General features: G+C 27.9%; 4 protein-coding genes across 8 annotated transcripts in view; 1 reads left to right on the forward strand and 3 right to left on the reverse strand.

Annotated features, from left to right (window-relative positions):
- The window catches only part of LOC113003340 (dynein heavy chain 1, axonemal), a 132,388-nt gene that overhangs the window by 68,763 nt on the left and 45,990 nt on the right, over positions 1 to 17,635 (forward strand). The window lies entirely within an intron of this gene.
- The window catches only part of LOC105207590 (pyrokinin-1 receptor), a 119,805-nt gene that overhangs the window by 35,226 nt on the left and 66,944 nt on the right, over positions 1 to 17,635 (reverse strand). The gene's annotated exons all lie outside the window — the stretch shown is intronic.
- LOC105207790 (cytochrome P450 9e2-like) lies at positions 91 to 6,487 on the reverse strand. Its single transcript, XM_039457523.1, has 2 exons — positions 2,067 to 6,487; positions 91 to 1,118 (listed from the first exon to the last, which is right to left on the reverse strand). Exon 1 carries the CDS (start codon positions 3,625 to 3,627, stop codon positions 2,071 to 2,073), a length of 1,557 nt encoding a protein of 518 aa, XP_039313457.1. The 5' UTR covers positions 3,628 to 6,487; the 3' UTR covers positions 91 to 1,118; positions 2,067 to 2,070.
- On the reverse strand, positions 10,299 to 14,263 carry LOC105207598 (cytochrome P450 9e2). Its single transcript, XM_011177145.3, has 2 exons — positions 11,682 to 14,263; positions 10,299 to 10,702 (listed from the first exon to the last, which is right to left on the reverse strand). The coding sequence occupies exon 1, from the start codon at positions 13,241 to 13,243 to the stop codon at positions 11,690 to 11,692; it is 1,554 nt and encodes a 517-aa protein (XP_011175447.1). The 5' UTR covers positions 13,244 to 14,263; the 3' UTR covers positions 10,299 to 10,702; positions 11,682 to 11,689.

Genomic DNA, 17,635 nt, shown 5'->3' on the forward strand with positions numbered 1-17,635 from the left:
TTTTGTACAATCTGTAGGTTTTCTAAGCTATACGATAAGTTGGTAAAGAAGGAATTTAGGGCTTCTGAATGATTTAAGTCCGATAAATGTTTACAGAAGCAATCTTTTTATTTCTCTCCATTTTTACATGCATATAACTACTTGTAAAGTTAAATAAACCAAATATTAAGCTGTTTATAAGATTTCTTGATATATTTAGATTGAAATTTAATCAGAAGAACCATTCAGTATCAATTTGAATTATAATATAAATTTCTGAAACAAATTATATTTTAAAATTTCTTTAGATATCATTACTTAACTTAAAAATTAAAAATAAATTTTTATGTTTTGAAACATAAGTCGTAAATTTAAGACGTAATAAAACATAATTGTCGTCCATCCATCAACATCCATTATTAAAACTTATTTTATTTACTCTCTAAATTTCGTAAGGTGAAAAATTATTCAACAAATTAAACTAACTCAATTTTCATTCTTTTAAAGTGACAATTACACTACGAAAATTATGGTGTACATATATTGGAAAACAACACAAAAAATATATATAAATTTATATTAACAATATTGGAATTATTGTATATACGTATTATAAGAACATTGTTAATGTAGATAAATTTTAAACAATTTCCTTTTTTTCAAATGTAACGATAAATATTTTAAAAATAACTGCTCTGAAATTTTGTTTTTAATTTTTTTTTCATTTAATTGAGGAAAAAGCTGGACTCGCATAAATATATTTTAAGAAAATAATTTTACGTATACAATTCTACACCTAAAATAAATTATATAAATATATTACATTACTGTTCCACAATTTTATGTCCGTTAAATAAACATTAATTTGTAATATGAACTTTTAAATTCTTTGCACGTAACAAGAAGTCTCCATTTGGTAACATAGTGAAAGTTCTCTTGTGAAACGCCATAGCAGCTCTGGTTTTGACGTTGGATTCAAGATCACAACGACAAAGTAGATAGAAAACCATGACTTCTTCCATTAAGGCAAATCTATTATCGATGCTGCTCCTTGATCCAATATCAAATAGCATATACATCGACTTGTTCACATTGCCGTTAAAAATCTTTCTGAATTGAACTTCTCCAAATGCGGGCATCTGAAAGATTTTTTAAACAAAATAACGTTACGATTAAAATATTTATAATCAAAGTTTAATATAAATAAAGACAAAATATATTTATTTGAGTTATTGTTAGCTTATTTACTTTATAGATGGTTATAGTGACTTTACGTAACTTTAACGATGTAAAGATTTAATATCTCATACTGTATAGATATAGGAAATCACGATTATTTTTCTTTAAGCATTTTACATATATTTTTTTTATACAATTGTTATTTTATATGCTTTTTTTTAAATATTTGTATATACGTATAACTATTTGTAAAATCAAATAAATTAAATATTGTGCAATTTGATAATATTTTTTGATATACTTAGTTTAAAATTTAATCAGAAAAACCATTCAATATTAATTTATATTACTATGTAAATTTTTGAATCAACTTATATTTTAAATTCTCTTTGGATGTAAATTACTTATGAATTCAAAATAAATTCTTATGTCTTGAAATAAATATAACTCGTAAAATTAATACATAATAAAACGTAATTCATGCCCGTCTATCGACATCCATTATTATTTATTAAATTTATTTGATTTACTTTCTAAACTTCTTAAAGTAAAAAATTATTCAAAAACTTGTATCAATTTATTTAAAGTGATATTTTACTCTACAAATTTTAGAAGGTAAATATAATAGAAGAAAGCACAAAGAATGTATTATATTTATGTTAACAATATTACAATTACTGTATTTTATAAGAACATTATTAATGTAGATAAATTTTAAATAAATTCGCCTTTTTAAAATGTAACAATATTTATTTAAGAAACAGCTTTACTAAAATTTTTATTTTAAATTTTTTGCATATTTAATTGAAGAAGAAGCAGAACTTATACAAATATACAAATATATTTTGAAAAATGAACTTTATATATCTAGTGCTACGATTGAAATAAATTGTAAATATGCTACTTACAATTTCATCTTTGATTTTCATTTTTATGTCCATTAGATAAACATACAACAGGAGCCTTCGAATTCCTTGCACGTAACTTCAACCAGAAGCCTCCTTCTGCTGTTATGGTGAATGATGTCTTGCTAATCACCAGAGGAACTTTGGTTTTAACATCGGGTTCGAGATCGCATTTCCAAAGTAGATAAAACAGCATAATTTTTGCTTCTATTAAAGCAAATCTATTACCAATGCAAATTCTAGGCCCAATACCAAATGGCATATAAACCGACTTGTCCACACTATTGTCCATGAATCTTTCTGGATCGAACTTGTCTGGATGCGGGTAGTATTTTGGATCACGATGGAGTGAAAAACCCGGGAACCATACAGCATCTCCTGGCTTTATAGTAATCGGTTCGCCATCCGGAGTTGCTGGTGGCATTTCGGTTTCAGTGATACATATTCTGTCAGTGAAAGCTGGTCCTTGATACAGTCTAAGAGTTTCATTTACCACAGCATCCAAATACTTCATATGATTAATAGCTTCGTACGTTGGTTTTCCGTCGGTCCATCTAAGAACGTCATCGATTTCTTCTCTCAATTTATTCTGAACATCAGGGTTAACACCAACTTCGTGCGCCATGAAACACATGGCTGTTGTCGCAGAATCAAATCCGGCGGCAAACAAAACAAATGCCTGGGCAGTCATCTCGTCGATATCAAATTCGGATCCGCTGTCTTTGTTTCTGATCTCCATCATTAACTGAATCATGTCCGGACGAACAATTCCCTGCTTATCTCTGGCCTTTATAACATTGCTAACAATGTCTTTAAAAAAAATTTCTATTTTTGATCCAATCAATCTCAACTTCAAAAGTTTCGCAAATAGCGGGAAATTTCTGTTCATAAAAAATTTGAAGTATTTCCATGCATTAAACGTCATTCCTTCTTTACCAATCATAAAGAATGTGTTTTTTGGATGCTTAAAAGAATCCACACTGATGCCAAAAGCGCACGTAGCCACCGTATCGTTGGCGTATCTCAAGAATAAATCATTTATATCAAACGTCTTGCCAGTTTTCCCAGATTCCGTTATTACAAAATTGATCAAGTTTTCGGCACATTCACTCATAAGTCCAAACATCATCTTTATTTTGCTGGATGTAAAAGTAGGACTGAGAAGCCTTCGCATTTTGCGCCAACGGTGTCCTTGCAAGCTGACCAGATTTCTACTGGCTATCGGATCGAGAGATTCGTTCACGACGCTACGGTGGTTGCAGAAGTTATCAAAATGTTTGATGGCAATCATTGAAATTATCTCTGGATCTCGAATAATAAAGGTAGGCCTGGTAAAATCGTAGAATCCAACGTATTTTTCGTCTGGAAAGCGATTGTAAATATTTTGTATATGCTCCGCCATAGATATACGTCGAAAAATGACTTGTGCCATGTTGCCCAACAATGGAATCGGTTGCACATACCGGATCTTTAGTCTCTCAAAATAAATTAACTTGCTTAGAACGAAATAGTATAAGCAAACACCCGCTGCCAGAATAGTCATAAGTAAAGTAGACAATTCCATTTTGAAAGAAATCTTTAGATTATTTATAGACGAACACAACTTTCTTGATTATAATTGCTTCTGATTACTGGTAATATTTGCTTTTGATTGATGAAAACAATTTCCACACTTTGTGCTGTTATGTTAAGGTTAATATCGCTAACAGACGAAGGTAAAAGTATTAACCACGTCACTGCACTTTTTCAATTGTTGTTCTTCAAGCTGCTATTTACTTTATTAGAAATTGTTATAAATTTTATAGACTTTATACAAGGAGATGTGCTTGGGTCGCGAGCAATTTCATCACTGAGGATTCTGTACGACACTGTCTCTATACTTATAATCTTTTATATTTGTTACGTATATGGTGTTGAATCATTGAACTGTAATCGGTTACAACCCATGCTGAAGGCCGCGCTAAAAAAAGCGCATGTAGAAAGAAAGAAATAATTCAATAATAATCTTCCTTTCTTTGTCTAACTGATTTGTGATTGGTTAAAAATATTTTCCTTTCTCTTCCAAAGGTTCTTCTTTGCTTTCTCTCTCGTCGCGCAACTGCCTCTTTTCTTCCAATACGACTTACAAGGCGAACTCTTGAAAAGAGCCTCACCGATTTTACACTACGTTCCGTTTCACGCATGATGCGCATAATTTATCGTTTCGTCCTTGTTTAACATTCGTGGAATTGCAAGGATAAAATGATGCATTAAACGGAACGTAGCCTTAGTAAAATTTTATGGGTATGTACTACTCATTCACACCTTTACTGTAGTAAAGCCGTTTGTTCCACAACTTTAGCATTCTTGGATTAAAATCTTTTGTAAGTCACTCGGGACTATCTCCCTGATAACATATGTCAAGGTCAAAGTCGTCAGAGGCTGCTCCGCTTTTAATTAAAAGTATTTAAACATTAATCGAAAAGCAGTCGTCAAAGTGTATTAAATGACTCCATCGAAATAAGTAAACGCATATGTGATTTTTTGTGAAAAGTGGTTCCCAAAATTATGTGTCAAAAATTTGTCACTTTTAACTATCCATGACTAAATTTATTCTTAAATTATTATTACAATGTAACATGTAAAATAAAAAAATGAAATTATTTTGAATTGTAATACAAAATGTTAATTTTGTATAAGTAATATATTTAAAACTGATAAAATAATAAAGAATCATATGATTATATAGTTTTTGTAAAATATAATAAGGGTTGTCAACACAGATAGGGTATCATTTGGTATATACTAGTAGCGTAAATCAAAACAACCTGGCGTAATACAGGACATTTGCAGTCTACATTTAATGCTTTGTACATAAAAGTATTTTTGTATATTTTAAATTTTTATATACATTTTCGCTAATTTATAATATTAACTTTAAACAAAGTTTATAGTTTTACCTAAGATCATTTATTAATTTTTTTAAATAACTTGTCAAAAATTGTCTTTGCTTAAAATAGCGTCATTCGATACTTTTAAATAGCTGTGTTTTATTAAGGTCATAAAATAAATTATGGTGACGTCATTCGGGTCTGTGCACAGTGGCGTAATTCACCTTATGATGTTTTTTAATTGAATTGAATTTGAGGTCAGCTAACTTATTTTAACAATTGTTATTGAATAATATGTTTAATAAAACAATAAGTATAATATTTTCTTTTAATTATTTATATTAAGGCTTTTCCGTGTGAAACGGATCAGTCATCTTTCAGAAATTTTTTAAGTTTTGTACATTTATAGTACTTAAAGAAATATAATTTTGTACCAAAGGATATTTTTTAATTGCAAAATTAATTGAGATATAAACAATTAAAAATTTGACTACCATTTTGTTTAAAAATTTAGAATTCTGTTGCTAATAACGCTAGCTTAATTCTTTCTTTTAAGTTTTACAGAAAATATTTTAGTTTACGACAAAAATATAAATATTGCAAAAAGTTATTTTATTTATTTACCTTTCAATTTTTTTATTAATGAAATGAATTATGTAACATTACTAGGATTAAATTGGGCCTTTATGTTGGATAAACGTATACTTTCACATACATACACATACAAGCGCGCACACACAACATACATGTATTTAATAATACATCTATCAAATGCAGTTTCAAAAGTTTTTGCTTTAAAACTGCACTTTTAAGTGACTGGCAATCTTTATCTAAAAGTACCAGTCTTTCAAATATAACTGGTCGTTCCGGAATTTTTATTTTTACAATTGTGTAATAAAAGGCAATACTTTAATAAAGTATAGTATAATTGCAGACTGTACATGACAAATTATGTAATCTTATTTATAAGTTGGGCGCGGATGTTCGTGCGTGATTCCATGTCGCGCGCGAAGAACCGCTGCGGCCTTCTTAATGCGGCCTACTTAATGCGACCTACTTAATGCGGCCTACTTCATGTGAACATAAACATAAACAAAACACGAAAAAATTTTCTGCATTAATTCGAGATTTCTTCAAAATGTCGAAATTTTATTTGAAAAATTGGCAATGTTAATTAAAATTGACGAAAATGTTTATGATGTGTTCACAGAACCGGATTCAATTTATTAGCAGATTCTGATTTTATTAAATTACCAAGCATCGGATCTTGCCGAGAAATGCAGCGAGCACTCGATTCACTCGCACACAGCGGTTCTTCGCGCGCGACACGATATCATGCACCAACATCCGCGTCCTATTTATAAGCATCATTCTTTATTCACGTGAGAAATATGAAAAACAAAATTTTTTATTATAATATTTAGTATTAGAGTTGAGCATATCTGTGATTTTTCATTCACAGTGATAATTGCGAATGTGATTTTTTTTATCAGTGATTTTTAACAGTGAACTGTGAATGCTTAAAATCATGATTTAGGTATAATATATACTAGGTAAATTATCAATTAAAGTTTTATTATGATTTTATCAAATTTTACATCAAACAAAATACATTTTAGAGAAGACACAGTCATGTGTAAATATTTATTATAATAATCTATAATATATATTATAAAAAACGTAAACTAAAACTTTTATTTAATAAATCTTAGATTCTTATTTGTACTTTGCATTGCAAATAATCTTTAATTGCGCATTTTAATGTATAGCTTTTTAATTTGGTGACTACCCGACAGTGCGGAAAGCCAAAAGTCTCATTCACACTATTCACAGTGAATTTTCATATTTGTTCACAGGTCGTGAACGTGAATTTTTATTATCAGTGACTAATTCACAGGTAGTGAATTTTCGCTTAACTCTATTTAGTATTAGCATTAAAAGAACAGTCTTCATAAATTTTATCGTCTTTTTATCGAACAAAATATGCGGATCGTAATGTAGATTAGCAACACTACAAATATCATGTTGATGTTTGTAGTGTTGCTAATCTACATTAAGTGCGATTACATAAAAATTCATAACATTTCAATAATAAGAATTGAAGATAAAAAATGCAATGACGCAAACGAATTACATATATATGTTAAATTTCTATAAATATTTAATTTTCTAGAAACATTAAAATGTAATCACGTGTGTTTTAAATAATATTTATTAAGAAATGAAAATTAAACATATATATCAAGATATGTGTGAGCTTTGACTTTCTACTCTTCTGAGTAAAGTCAGTGGTCAGAAGAGTAAAACATAATAATAAATTTTGTAGTGTTTATGCATGTATTTAGCAATGTCTTCTTTGTTTTCTGCCGTCAATTTGATGTCTTGTCAGCAGAATCTATTCAATTACTATTGCCAGACTGCTAATATAGAATGTCAACAGGTTTTGTCGACAGAGCGTAAGCAGAATGTTACACTGTTAGAAATTTCTGTAGGAATTTTCAGGTACGTGTGACTGAAGCTTTATGCAGTTACCGTTTCTCAAATTTACTATACGAAACTGAAAATTTTAGAAACAGCAACTCCATAAAGCTTTAGTCACACGTACTTGAAATTTTTGTTACACTTTAGTAATTTTCAGTATCTGTAACTGAAAATTTCAATGGGTAAAAAAATTTCTATCGGTTTATTAATTTTAATATATATGTAGTTTATAATGATATATCTTATATTCTATATATTTATATAGAATATAAGATATATCATATAATTATAAACTATTATATATAAGACGTATATAATTATAAACTATAATATATATTAAAATTAATAAACCGATAAAAAAGTTTTCTTAAATATTTCTTATATTTCTTTATATATAATAAATCTTATATATCTAATATTATATATATTATATATCTTGGCACCTAAATAGTAAGATAATATGAACTAAATATGTTATATGCCATTCAAGCCACTGATTATACATATACGTATCAAATGTATATCAAAAACTATTAGTTATGAAAAGTTGTTTTTGAGTGTTCATTTAATGCAATGAGAATACTGTGTATAACATATACACAATTATGTTAGTTGTTTGTTTAAACATACTTTGTTCGTATTATATATTTATTTATATGTCAAGATAAATATTATAAGCAATAATATATCAAAATTAATAAACCGAATAATAATATCATTATAATCCTTTAAAATAATACTTAATCAAATCTATAAAATAGAAAACTATATCACATACATCACATTTTATATAACATAATATCACATTTTCAGTAAAATTCTGAATAATGACAATTGTTTTTGCACACTGTATCATTCACTACCACTTCTGGCCACTTCTCACCACTGAGAGATTGCAAAGGATGTCTTCCTGCCGATCGCCGAGTTGTATGCGGGAAAAAAACTGCGCAGAGTACACTGCGCAACTTCATCCAATCACGTTATCTTAAACTTCTGTTACCATTTAGTAATTTTAAGAAATCATTTGTAATTCTGAGATAGAGTATCAGAATTTTAAGAGAAATTTAGTAAATTTGCATTAAATGTTACTTAATTTCGTTTTCAGCATCCCAATTTCGGAAAATTAAGTTACTTTAGTAACTTAAATTTGATGGAATTTTACGAACATTTCTAACAGTGTATTTCAATGAGGTAAGATTAGTCTACTAACAATTTTTAATTTGTATGTGTTGCTAGTCTACAGACATTTTGCTGACGTTTTGCTGACTGCGAGAAAATAATTATGTAAACTGTCATGTATACCGTTTATTTCTGCAATGTTTAATCCATATGAAATATTATATAATTCTAGAAAATACAATGTTTCTTGTATTTAAAGGAAGCACTAAACTTTATATTTATTTTAACTTCTAACTTAAAATATAGTTGAAAATGTTGTAAAAGTATGATTAAGTAATAAATGATTTACTTTCAATAAAATATATTCGACTTGTTAGTATATTTTTTTACAAATAATTGTAGTAACATCACGTAACTTTACCAGGATAAAAACTTTAAATCCTCTCCGTTCATTATGGATTGAAATTTGAGATTATGAATATTTTCCTATAAAAATTTTAAGCAGATTTTTTGTACAATCTGTAGGTCATTTTTTAAGCTATGCGGTGAGTTGGAAAAGAAGAAATTTAAAGGGTTCCTGAATGACTTAAGTCCGATCGACTTTTACACAGACAATTTTTTTACAATTTCTCTCCGCGCTACTCCGACCGCTCCTTTCTCTTCCCGGTACACCGTAAGCTTTTTTTTTATTAGACATAAGATACTGCTTTTGAAAACTACACCATATGGTTACACTGGTACAAAAGTCTTATAATTAACTCATTAACCTTATTTGTACTATAGTAAAAAAAAGTGTGTAAAGGGTACTCCTTGAGGTATTTGAAGAAGAACTATGGAAACAAACAGGTGCCACATTAAAAATCACCCTCATGAACTTAATCAACCTGCAAACAATACGACCAACGTAACAAACAGTGACTTTAACATTTCAAATAAGATAACGAATACAAAGAGTTTGATAAAGTTTTAAACCTACAAGTAAACTTAAAGTTATATACAATGCCCTTTTTTCGCGCCACAGGCTATCTCCATTTATTCTAGTGGATAAGAGTAAAGCCTTAAGGCGGATCCATCAAATATAATCGAAACAACTTAACATTGCTACAAATCATTGTTATATATTTATTTTAATAATCAGATTTAATTGATAACGTGCGCCATTCTTCTAAACATTTTTACATACATATAACAACTTGTAAAGTTAAATAAACCAAATATTAAGTTGTTTAGAAGATTGTATTTCTTGATATACTTAGATTGAAATTTAATCAGAAGAATCATTCAATGTCAATTTGAATTGCAATATAAGCTCCTGAATCAAATTATATTTTAAAATTTCTTTAGATATCATTACTTAACTTAGAAATTAAAAATAAATTTTTATGTTTTGAAACCTAACTCGTAAAATTAATACATAATAAAACATAATTGTTGTCCATCCATCGATATCCATTATTAAAACTCATTTTATTTACTCTCTAAATCTCGTAAAGTGAAGAATTATTCAAAAAATTGTACAAGCTTAATTTTTATTCTTTTAAAGTGACAATTACACTACGAAATTAAAAGTGTGCATATATTAGAAGACAACACAAAAAATATACGTACATTTATATTAACAATATTACAATTAATGTATTTTATAAGAACATTGTTAATGAAAATAAATTTTAAATAATTTTGTTTTTTTTTTTTAATGTAACGATACATATTTTGAAAATAACTTCTCCAAAATTTCTTTAAAATTTTTTTTATTTATTGCAGGAAAAAAATAAATTTGCATAAATATATTTTGAAAAATTAATTTTACGTATAAAATTCTACGCCTAAAATAAATTATATAAATATACTACATTACTGTTCCACAATTTTATGTCCGTTAAATAAACATTAATTTGTAATATGAACTTTCAAATTCTTCGCACGTAACAAGAAGTCTCCATTTGGTAACATAGTGAAAGTTCTCTTGTGAAACGCCATAGCAGCTCTAGTTTTGACGTTGGATTCAAGATCACAACGACAAAGTAGATAGAAAACCATGACTTCTTCCATTAAGGCAAACCTATTATCGATGCTGATCCTTGATCCAAGATCAAATAGCATATACAGCGACTTGTTCACATTGCCGTTAAAAATCTTTCTGAATTGAACTTCTCCAAATGCGGGCATCTGAAAGATTTTTTAAACAAAACGTTACGATTAAAATATTTATAATCAAAGTTTAATATAAATAAAGACAAAATATATTTCTTTGAGTTATTGTTAGCTTATTTACTTTATAGATGGTTATAGTGACTTTACGTAACTTTAACGATGTAAAGATTTAATATCTCATACTGTATAGATATTTGAAATCATGATTATTTTTCTTTAAGCATTTTAAATACATTTTTTTATACAATTGTTATTTTATATTTATTTTAATAATTGTATTTAAATGAAAATGTATGCCATTTTTTAAAAATATTTTTATATACGTATAACTATTTGTAAAATCAAGTAAATTAAATATTGTGCATTTGATAATATTTTTTGATATACTTAGGTTAAAATTTAATCAGAAGAACCATTCAATATTAATTTGTATTACTATGTAAATTTTTGAATCAACTTATATTTTAAATTCCCTTTGGATGTAAATTACTTATGAATTCAAAATAAATTCTTATGTCTTGAAATAAATATAACTCGTAAAATTAATACATAATAAAACGTAATTCATGCCCGTCTATCGACATCCATTATTATTTATTAAATTTATTTGATTTACTCTCTAAACTTCTTAAAGTAAAAAATTATTCAAAAACTTGTATCAGTTAATATAAAGTGATATTTTACTTCATGAATTTTAGAAGGTACATATCATGGAAGACAGCACATCAAATGTGTTATATTTATGTTAATAATATTACAATTATTGTATTTTATAAAAACATTATTAATGTAGACAAATTTTAAATAAATTTGCTTTTTTAAAATATAACGATACTTATTTAAAAAACAGCTATACTGAAATTTTTATTTTAAACTTTTTACGTATATAATTGAAGAAGAAGCTAAACTTATACAAATATACAAATATATTTTGAAAAATGAACTTTACGTATCTAGTGCTACGATTGAAATAAATTGTGAATATGCTACTTACAATCTCAATCATTGATATTCATTTTTATGTCCATTAGATAAACATACAACAGGAGCCTTCGAATTCCTTGCACGTAACTTTAACCAGAAGCCTTCTTCTGCTGTTATGGTGAATGATGTCTTGCTAATCATCAGAGGAATTTTGGTTTTAACATCGGGTTCGAGATCGCATTTCCAAAGTAGATAAAACAGCATAACTTTTGCTTCCATTAGAGCAAATCTATTAGCAATGCAAATTCTAGGCCCAATACCAAATGGCATATAAACCGACTTGTCCACACTATTGTCCATGAATCTTTCTGGATCGAACTTGTCTGGATGCGGGTAGTATTTTGGATCACGATGGAGTGAAAAACCCGGGAACCATACAGCATCTCCTGGCTTTATAGTAATCGGTTCGCCATCCGGAGTTGCTGGTGGCAATTTGGTTTCAGTGACACATATTCTGTCAATAAAAGCTGGTCCTTGATACAGTCTGAGAGTTTCATTTACCACAGCATCCAAATACTTCATATGATTAATAGCTTCGTACGTTGGTTTTCCATCGGTCCATTTAAGGACGTCATTGATTTCCTCTCTCAATTTCTTTTGAACATCGGGATTGATACCAATTTCATGCGCCATAAAACACATGGCTGTTGCTACAGAATCAAATCCGGCGATAAAGAAAACAAACGCCTGTGCAGTCATCTCGTCGATATCGAATTCGGGTCCGCTGTCTTTGTTCCTGGTCTTTATCATTAACTGAATCATGTCCGGGCGAACAATTCCCTGCTCATCTCTGACCTTTACAACATTAGTAACGATGTCTTTAAAAAAATTTTCTATCTTTGATCCAATCAGTCTCAACTTCAAAAGTTTTGCAAATAGCGGGAAATTTCTGTTCATAAAAAATTTGAAGTATTTCCATGCATTAAACGTCATTCCTTCTTTACCAATCATAAAGAATGTGTTTTCTGGATGCTTAAAAGAATCCACACTGATGCCAAAAGCGCACGTAGCCACCGTATCGTTGGCGTATCTGAAGAATAAATCATTTATATCAAACGTCTTGCCAGTTTTCCCAGATTCCGTTATTACAAAATTAATCAAGTTTTCGGCACATTCACTCATAAGTCCAAACATCATCTTTATTTTGCCGGATGTAAAAGTAGGGGTGAGAAGCCTTCGCATTTTGCGCCAACGGTGTCCTTGCAAGCTGACCAGATTTCTACTGGCTATCGGATCGAGAGATTCGTTCACGACGCTACTGTGGTTGCAGAAGTTATCAAAATGTTTGATGGCAATCATTGAAATTATCTCTGGATCTCGAATAATAAAGGTAGGCCTGGTAAAATCGTAGAATCCAACGTATTTTTCGTCTGGAAAGCGATTGTAAATATTTTGTATATGCTCCGCCATAGATATACGTCGAAAAATGACTTGTGCCATGTTGCCCAACAATGGAATCGGTTGCACATACCGGATCTTTAGTCTCTCAAAATAAATTAACTTGCTTAGAACGAAATAGTATAAGCAAACACCCGCTGCCAGAATAGTCATAAGTAAAGTAGACAATTCCATTTTGAAAGAAATCTCTGGATTATTTATAGACGAACACAACTTTCTTGATTATAATTGCTTCTGATTACTGGTAATATTTGCTTTTGATTGATGAAAACAATATCCACACTTTGTACTGTTATGTTAAGATTAATATCGCTCACAGACGAAGGTAAAAGTATTAACCACGTCACTGCACTTTTTCAATTGTTGTTCTTCAAGCTGCTATTTAGTTTATTAGAAATTGTTATAAATTTTATAGACTTTATACAAAGAGATATGCTTGGGTCGCGAGCAACTTCATCACTGAGAATACTGTACGACACTATGTCTCTATACTTATAATTTTTTATGTTCGTATATGCGCTGGTGTTATGTATATTACAAGTCAATGAACTGTATATTCTGTTCTAACCCATGCTCAAGGCTGCGCCGAAAATAGCGCATGTAGAAAGAAGGAAATAATTCACGAATAATCTTCCTCTCTTTGTCTAACTGATTTGTGATTGGTTATAAATATTTTCCTTTCTCTTCCGAAGGTTCTTCTTTGCCCTCTCTCTCGTCCCGTAATTGCCTCTTTTCTTCCTATAGGACTTACAAAGAGAATCTTCGGAAGAGAAGGGAGAATATCTTTAACCAATCACAAATCAGTTAGACAAAGAAAGGAAGATTATTCATGAATTATTTCTTTCTTTCTACATGCGCTTTTTTGGCGCAGCCTTTGAGCATGGGTTACAACAATTTACAGTTCATTGACTTAACACTAATACATATACGTAACTCTTGAAAAATGCCTCACCGATTTTAGGCTACTTTCCGTTTCACACATGATGCGCATGATGTACTATTTTATCCTTGTTTAACATTTGGAGAATTAGAGGGATAAAATAATGTGCTATGCGCATTATGCGTGAAATGGAACGTAACCTTAGTAAAATTTTATGAGTGTGTAGTATTCATTCACATCTTTAAGTTTTGTATTTTTATACTCAAAGAGATATAATTTTGTGCCAAAGTATATTTTTTTAATTGCAAAATTAATTGAGTTATAAACAATTAGAAATTTGATAACTTTTTTGTTTAAAAATTTAGAATTCTGTTGCTAATAACACTAGTTAAATTTTTTTTTTAATTTACACCGAAAATGCTTACGACAAAAATATAAATACTTTAAAAAGTTCTTTATTTATTTAATTTTTAATGTTTTTATTGATGAAATAAGTTATATAACATTACTAGGATTAAATTGGTCCTTTATGTTGGATACTTGCACATACACACACAACATGCATGTATTTAATAATACATCTATCAAATGCAGTTTCAAAAGATTTTGCTCTAAAATTCCATTTTTAAGTGATTGACAATCTATATCTAAAAGTACCAGTCAAATATAACTGATCGTTCCGTAGTTTTTATCACTCACTATGTTTGTTTATGTAATAAAATTATTAAAATATATTTTTACATTATGCACAAAAATTCTTCTTTCCGAAATTTACTGCAAGTAAAATCTGTAGTTCCTGTTAGATATATTTTAGATTTTCATTAGTAAGTGAATAATTTTCAGTGAATAACAAAGCACTCCAAAAATGTGTAATAAATTTAGCGATTTTTACTGTCTAAATACGAAATGTTATAGTCTACAATTGTGTAATAAAAGGCAATACTTTAATTAAAGATAGTATATTTGCTGACTGTACGTGACAAATTATATAATCTTATTTATAAGCATCATTCTTTATTCACGTGTGAGAAATATAAAAAATAAAATTTTTTTTGTTTATAGACATTTAGTATCATTAAAAGAACAGTCTTGATAAACTTTATTGCTTTTTTATCGAACGAATTATATGGATCATAATTATCATGTTAATGCTTATAGAGTTGCTGTTTACATTAATTAATTACGGTTACATCAAAACTCGTACACGAAAAAAAATTTAGTATCAATTCAACAATCTTTGTTTCATATATAAGCAAGAATATAAAATTGTCTTGGAAGAATTTATAGCCTTAAACAGACATAATTTGCTTACATAAAGAGAAAAAATTTCTTCATGTAAGCAAATTATGTCTGGTTAAGATTATAAATTCTTCCAATAAAATCTTATATTCTTGCTTATATATGAAACAAAGATTATTGAATTGATATTAATTTTTTTCTGTAACGTCACAGTAATAAGAATTATAGATAAAAAATGCAATAATGCAAACGGATTATATGTATATTATAATAGTTAAATTTCTATGAATATTCAACTTTCTAGGTATATTAAAATGTAATTACCTATTTTTTAGATAATATTATTGAGAAATAAAAATTAAATATTTACATCAAAATGTGTGTGAGTTTACGCTTTTTAATATCTTCAGTATTTTTATGTTTTTATTAATTTTTACATTTTGTATGAATTCTATACTTTTTTATCATACTAAAATGGATAAATAAAATTACTTAATTTAAAATATTAATGTATATTAGGATAATTTTACATAGAAGTATTATAAAATTAAAAAAACATTTTATACGATTATAAATGAGATTATAAATTAATTTTTTAAGAATGAAATAAAAGATGGAAATAATTTATGTACTTTATGTTCTCTATCTCCTTTCATATATGTTTTTCTAAGTACATCTTATATTTTTTGAGAAATTGAAAGTAAGATTGGATGCATTCCAACAGATGTGAATTTTCAGCATTGCCTTTTCAATATTCTCCTTTCAACAAAAGATTGAAGAAAAGAGCCCAGTCTACTTGGGGCAGACCCATCGTATTATTTATATCCTGGTATTCGGGACAAAATTCCGGCGGTTGCACTTTTCATGCTTTGTATAGATTCAATATTTAAATATATTAGATTTTCCGGAATACAAACATTAAAATTTTTCCGTATAGATTCATTTAATGCATATGATATTTACTATACTATTGGTATACTATTATTTAAATGAAGTAATTGAAAATGTGTCATGTTTTCTTAATCGAATAAGAAAATAATATACTTAATTTTAATATGTTAACATTCCTGCGGACATATCAAAAATAAAAATAATATTTTTATTTTATTTTCTTATCAGCTTTTTACTATTTTTTTAGCTTAATTTGAAAGGGAGAAGCTTTTCAGTTTATCGCCAGTTTTGCAAATATTTATAAACTCTAAGATTAATTTAGTGACTACGTTTATCTTTCTTCTGGTCTTATTGTTAGTACTGAAGTTAAATAAAAATTAATTTAAGTAGGTTTAACAAAGATTTAATAAACATTTGTAAAAAAACAAAGTTTTAATGATTAAAGTATTAATAACGACATATTAAAAAAAATTATTTAATTTATCTGTATATGACACACAGTTATTTATAGATAAGTTTAGCTATATATCTTTTTCATCACAATCTCTTTGTTATACATATAACAGAATTCATACACAGTCAAACCAATTGATAACATATTGTTTTTCAATAGGGGTAATCTATGAAGTATTGAATCTATATTTATATTGCATTTATTCTTATATTTTTACATTCTGTATTCGATAATTTAATCTCATTCTGTTTGAAGAAGAAAAAATAAATAAATTTTGAAAAACTTTTATTTTGTAATATTGCTGCATTGTGAACACATTAATCAGTGGCTATTAATCAGTTGTCAGTTTATTTACAATGGAACTTTGTAAGTGTATTATTAGTAAAGATGATAATACGATCCTCTATTTACATTTTGTACTATTTTTATAACTTTGTTAATAATCGATATTTTTAATTAAAAACTTGACGATCACATTCATCAAAGTGTTGTTCAATTGATTCTAGACTTAAAATTATAAAATATTTATTTTTTAGAATTTTAAGTTATAAACATAAAATGACATTACATACATGATATGTTGAAAGAAACAAGGGTAGTATATGCCTTTCCCCACAAAAAACAAAAATAAATTTAAAAAATTTGTTTAAATAAATAGTTTGTCATAAAATTATAAATTTTTATTCAAAATAAAGAGAAAATATTGCAGAATATATGAAAATGTATGTACGTTTTCAAAACTGCAGTAATTTATAAAATTTGTTACTTACACTGAAGAACAGTTTTGCTAAAGTATTTAAAAAGTTTAGTTGGATACAGATCTGAAAATAATTATGTTGGACTGTCAAATGAAATTGCGAGTATGTCAAAATTTTTTGCAGCATTGCTCATCATGCTTGTGAACATCTGTCACAATTATTTTAATAAAATTATCATTCAATAAAATTATATTCATAAATCTGTATTCAACTAAATATTTAGGTACTTCAATAAAATTGTTCTTTCTGCGTAATATCCAAGATATTATGAATAATCATAAATGCAAAAGACATTTTCTTCTCTAATGTAACAAAGATAAAAAAATCTTGGTAACATTATACGT

This window comes from Solenopsis invicta, chromosome 14, assembly GCF_016802725.1.
Source record: "Solenopsis invicta isolate M01_SB chromosome 14, UNIL_Sinv_3.0, whole genome shotgun sequence".
Lineage (NCBI taxonomy): Eukaryota > Metazoa > Arthropoda > Insecta > Hymenoptera > Formicidae > Solenopsis > Solenopsis invicta.

Excerpts from the sequence above, each read along its gene's own strand:
- LOC105207790 (XM_039457523.1), bottom strand. The coding sequence starts at position 3,627 with ATGGAATTGTCTACTTTACTTATGACTATTCTGGCAGCGGGTGTTTGC.
- LOC105207598 (XM_011177145.3), bottom strand. The coding sequence starts at position 13,243 with ATGGAATTGTCTACTTTACTTATGACTATTCTGGCAGCGGGTGTTTGC.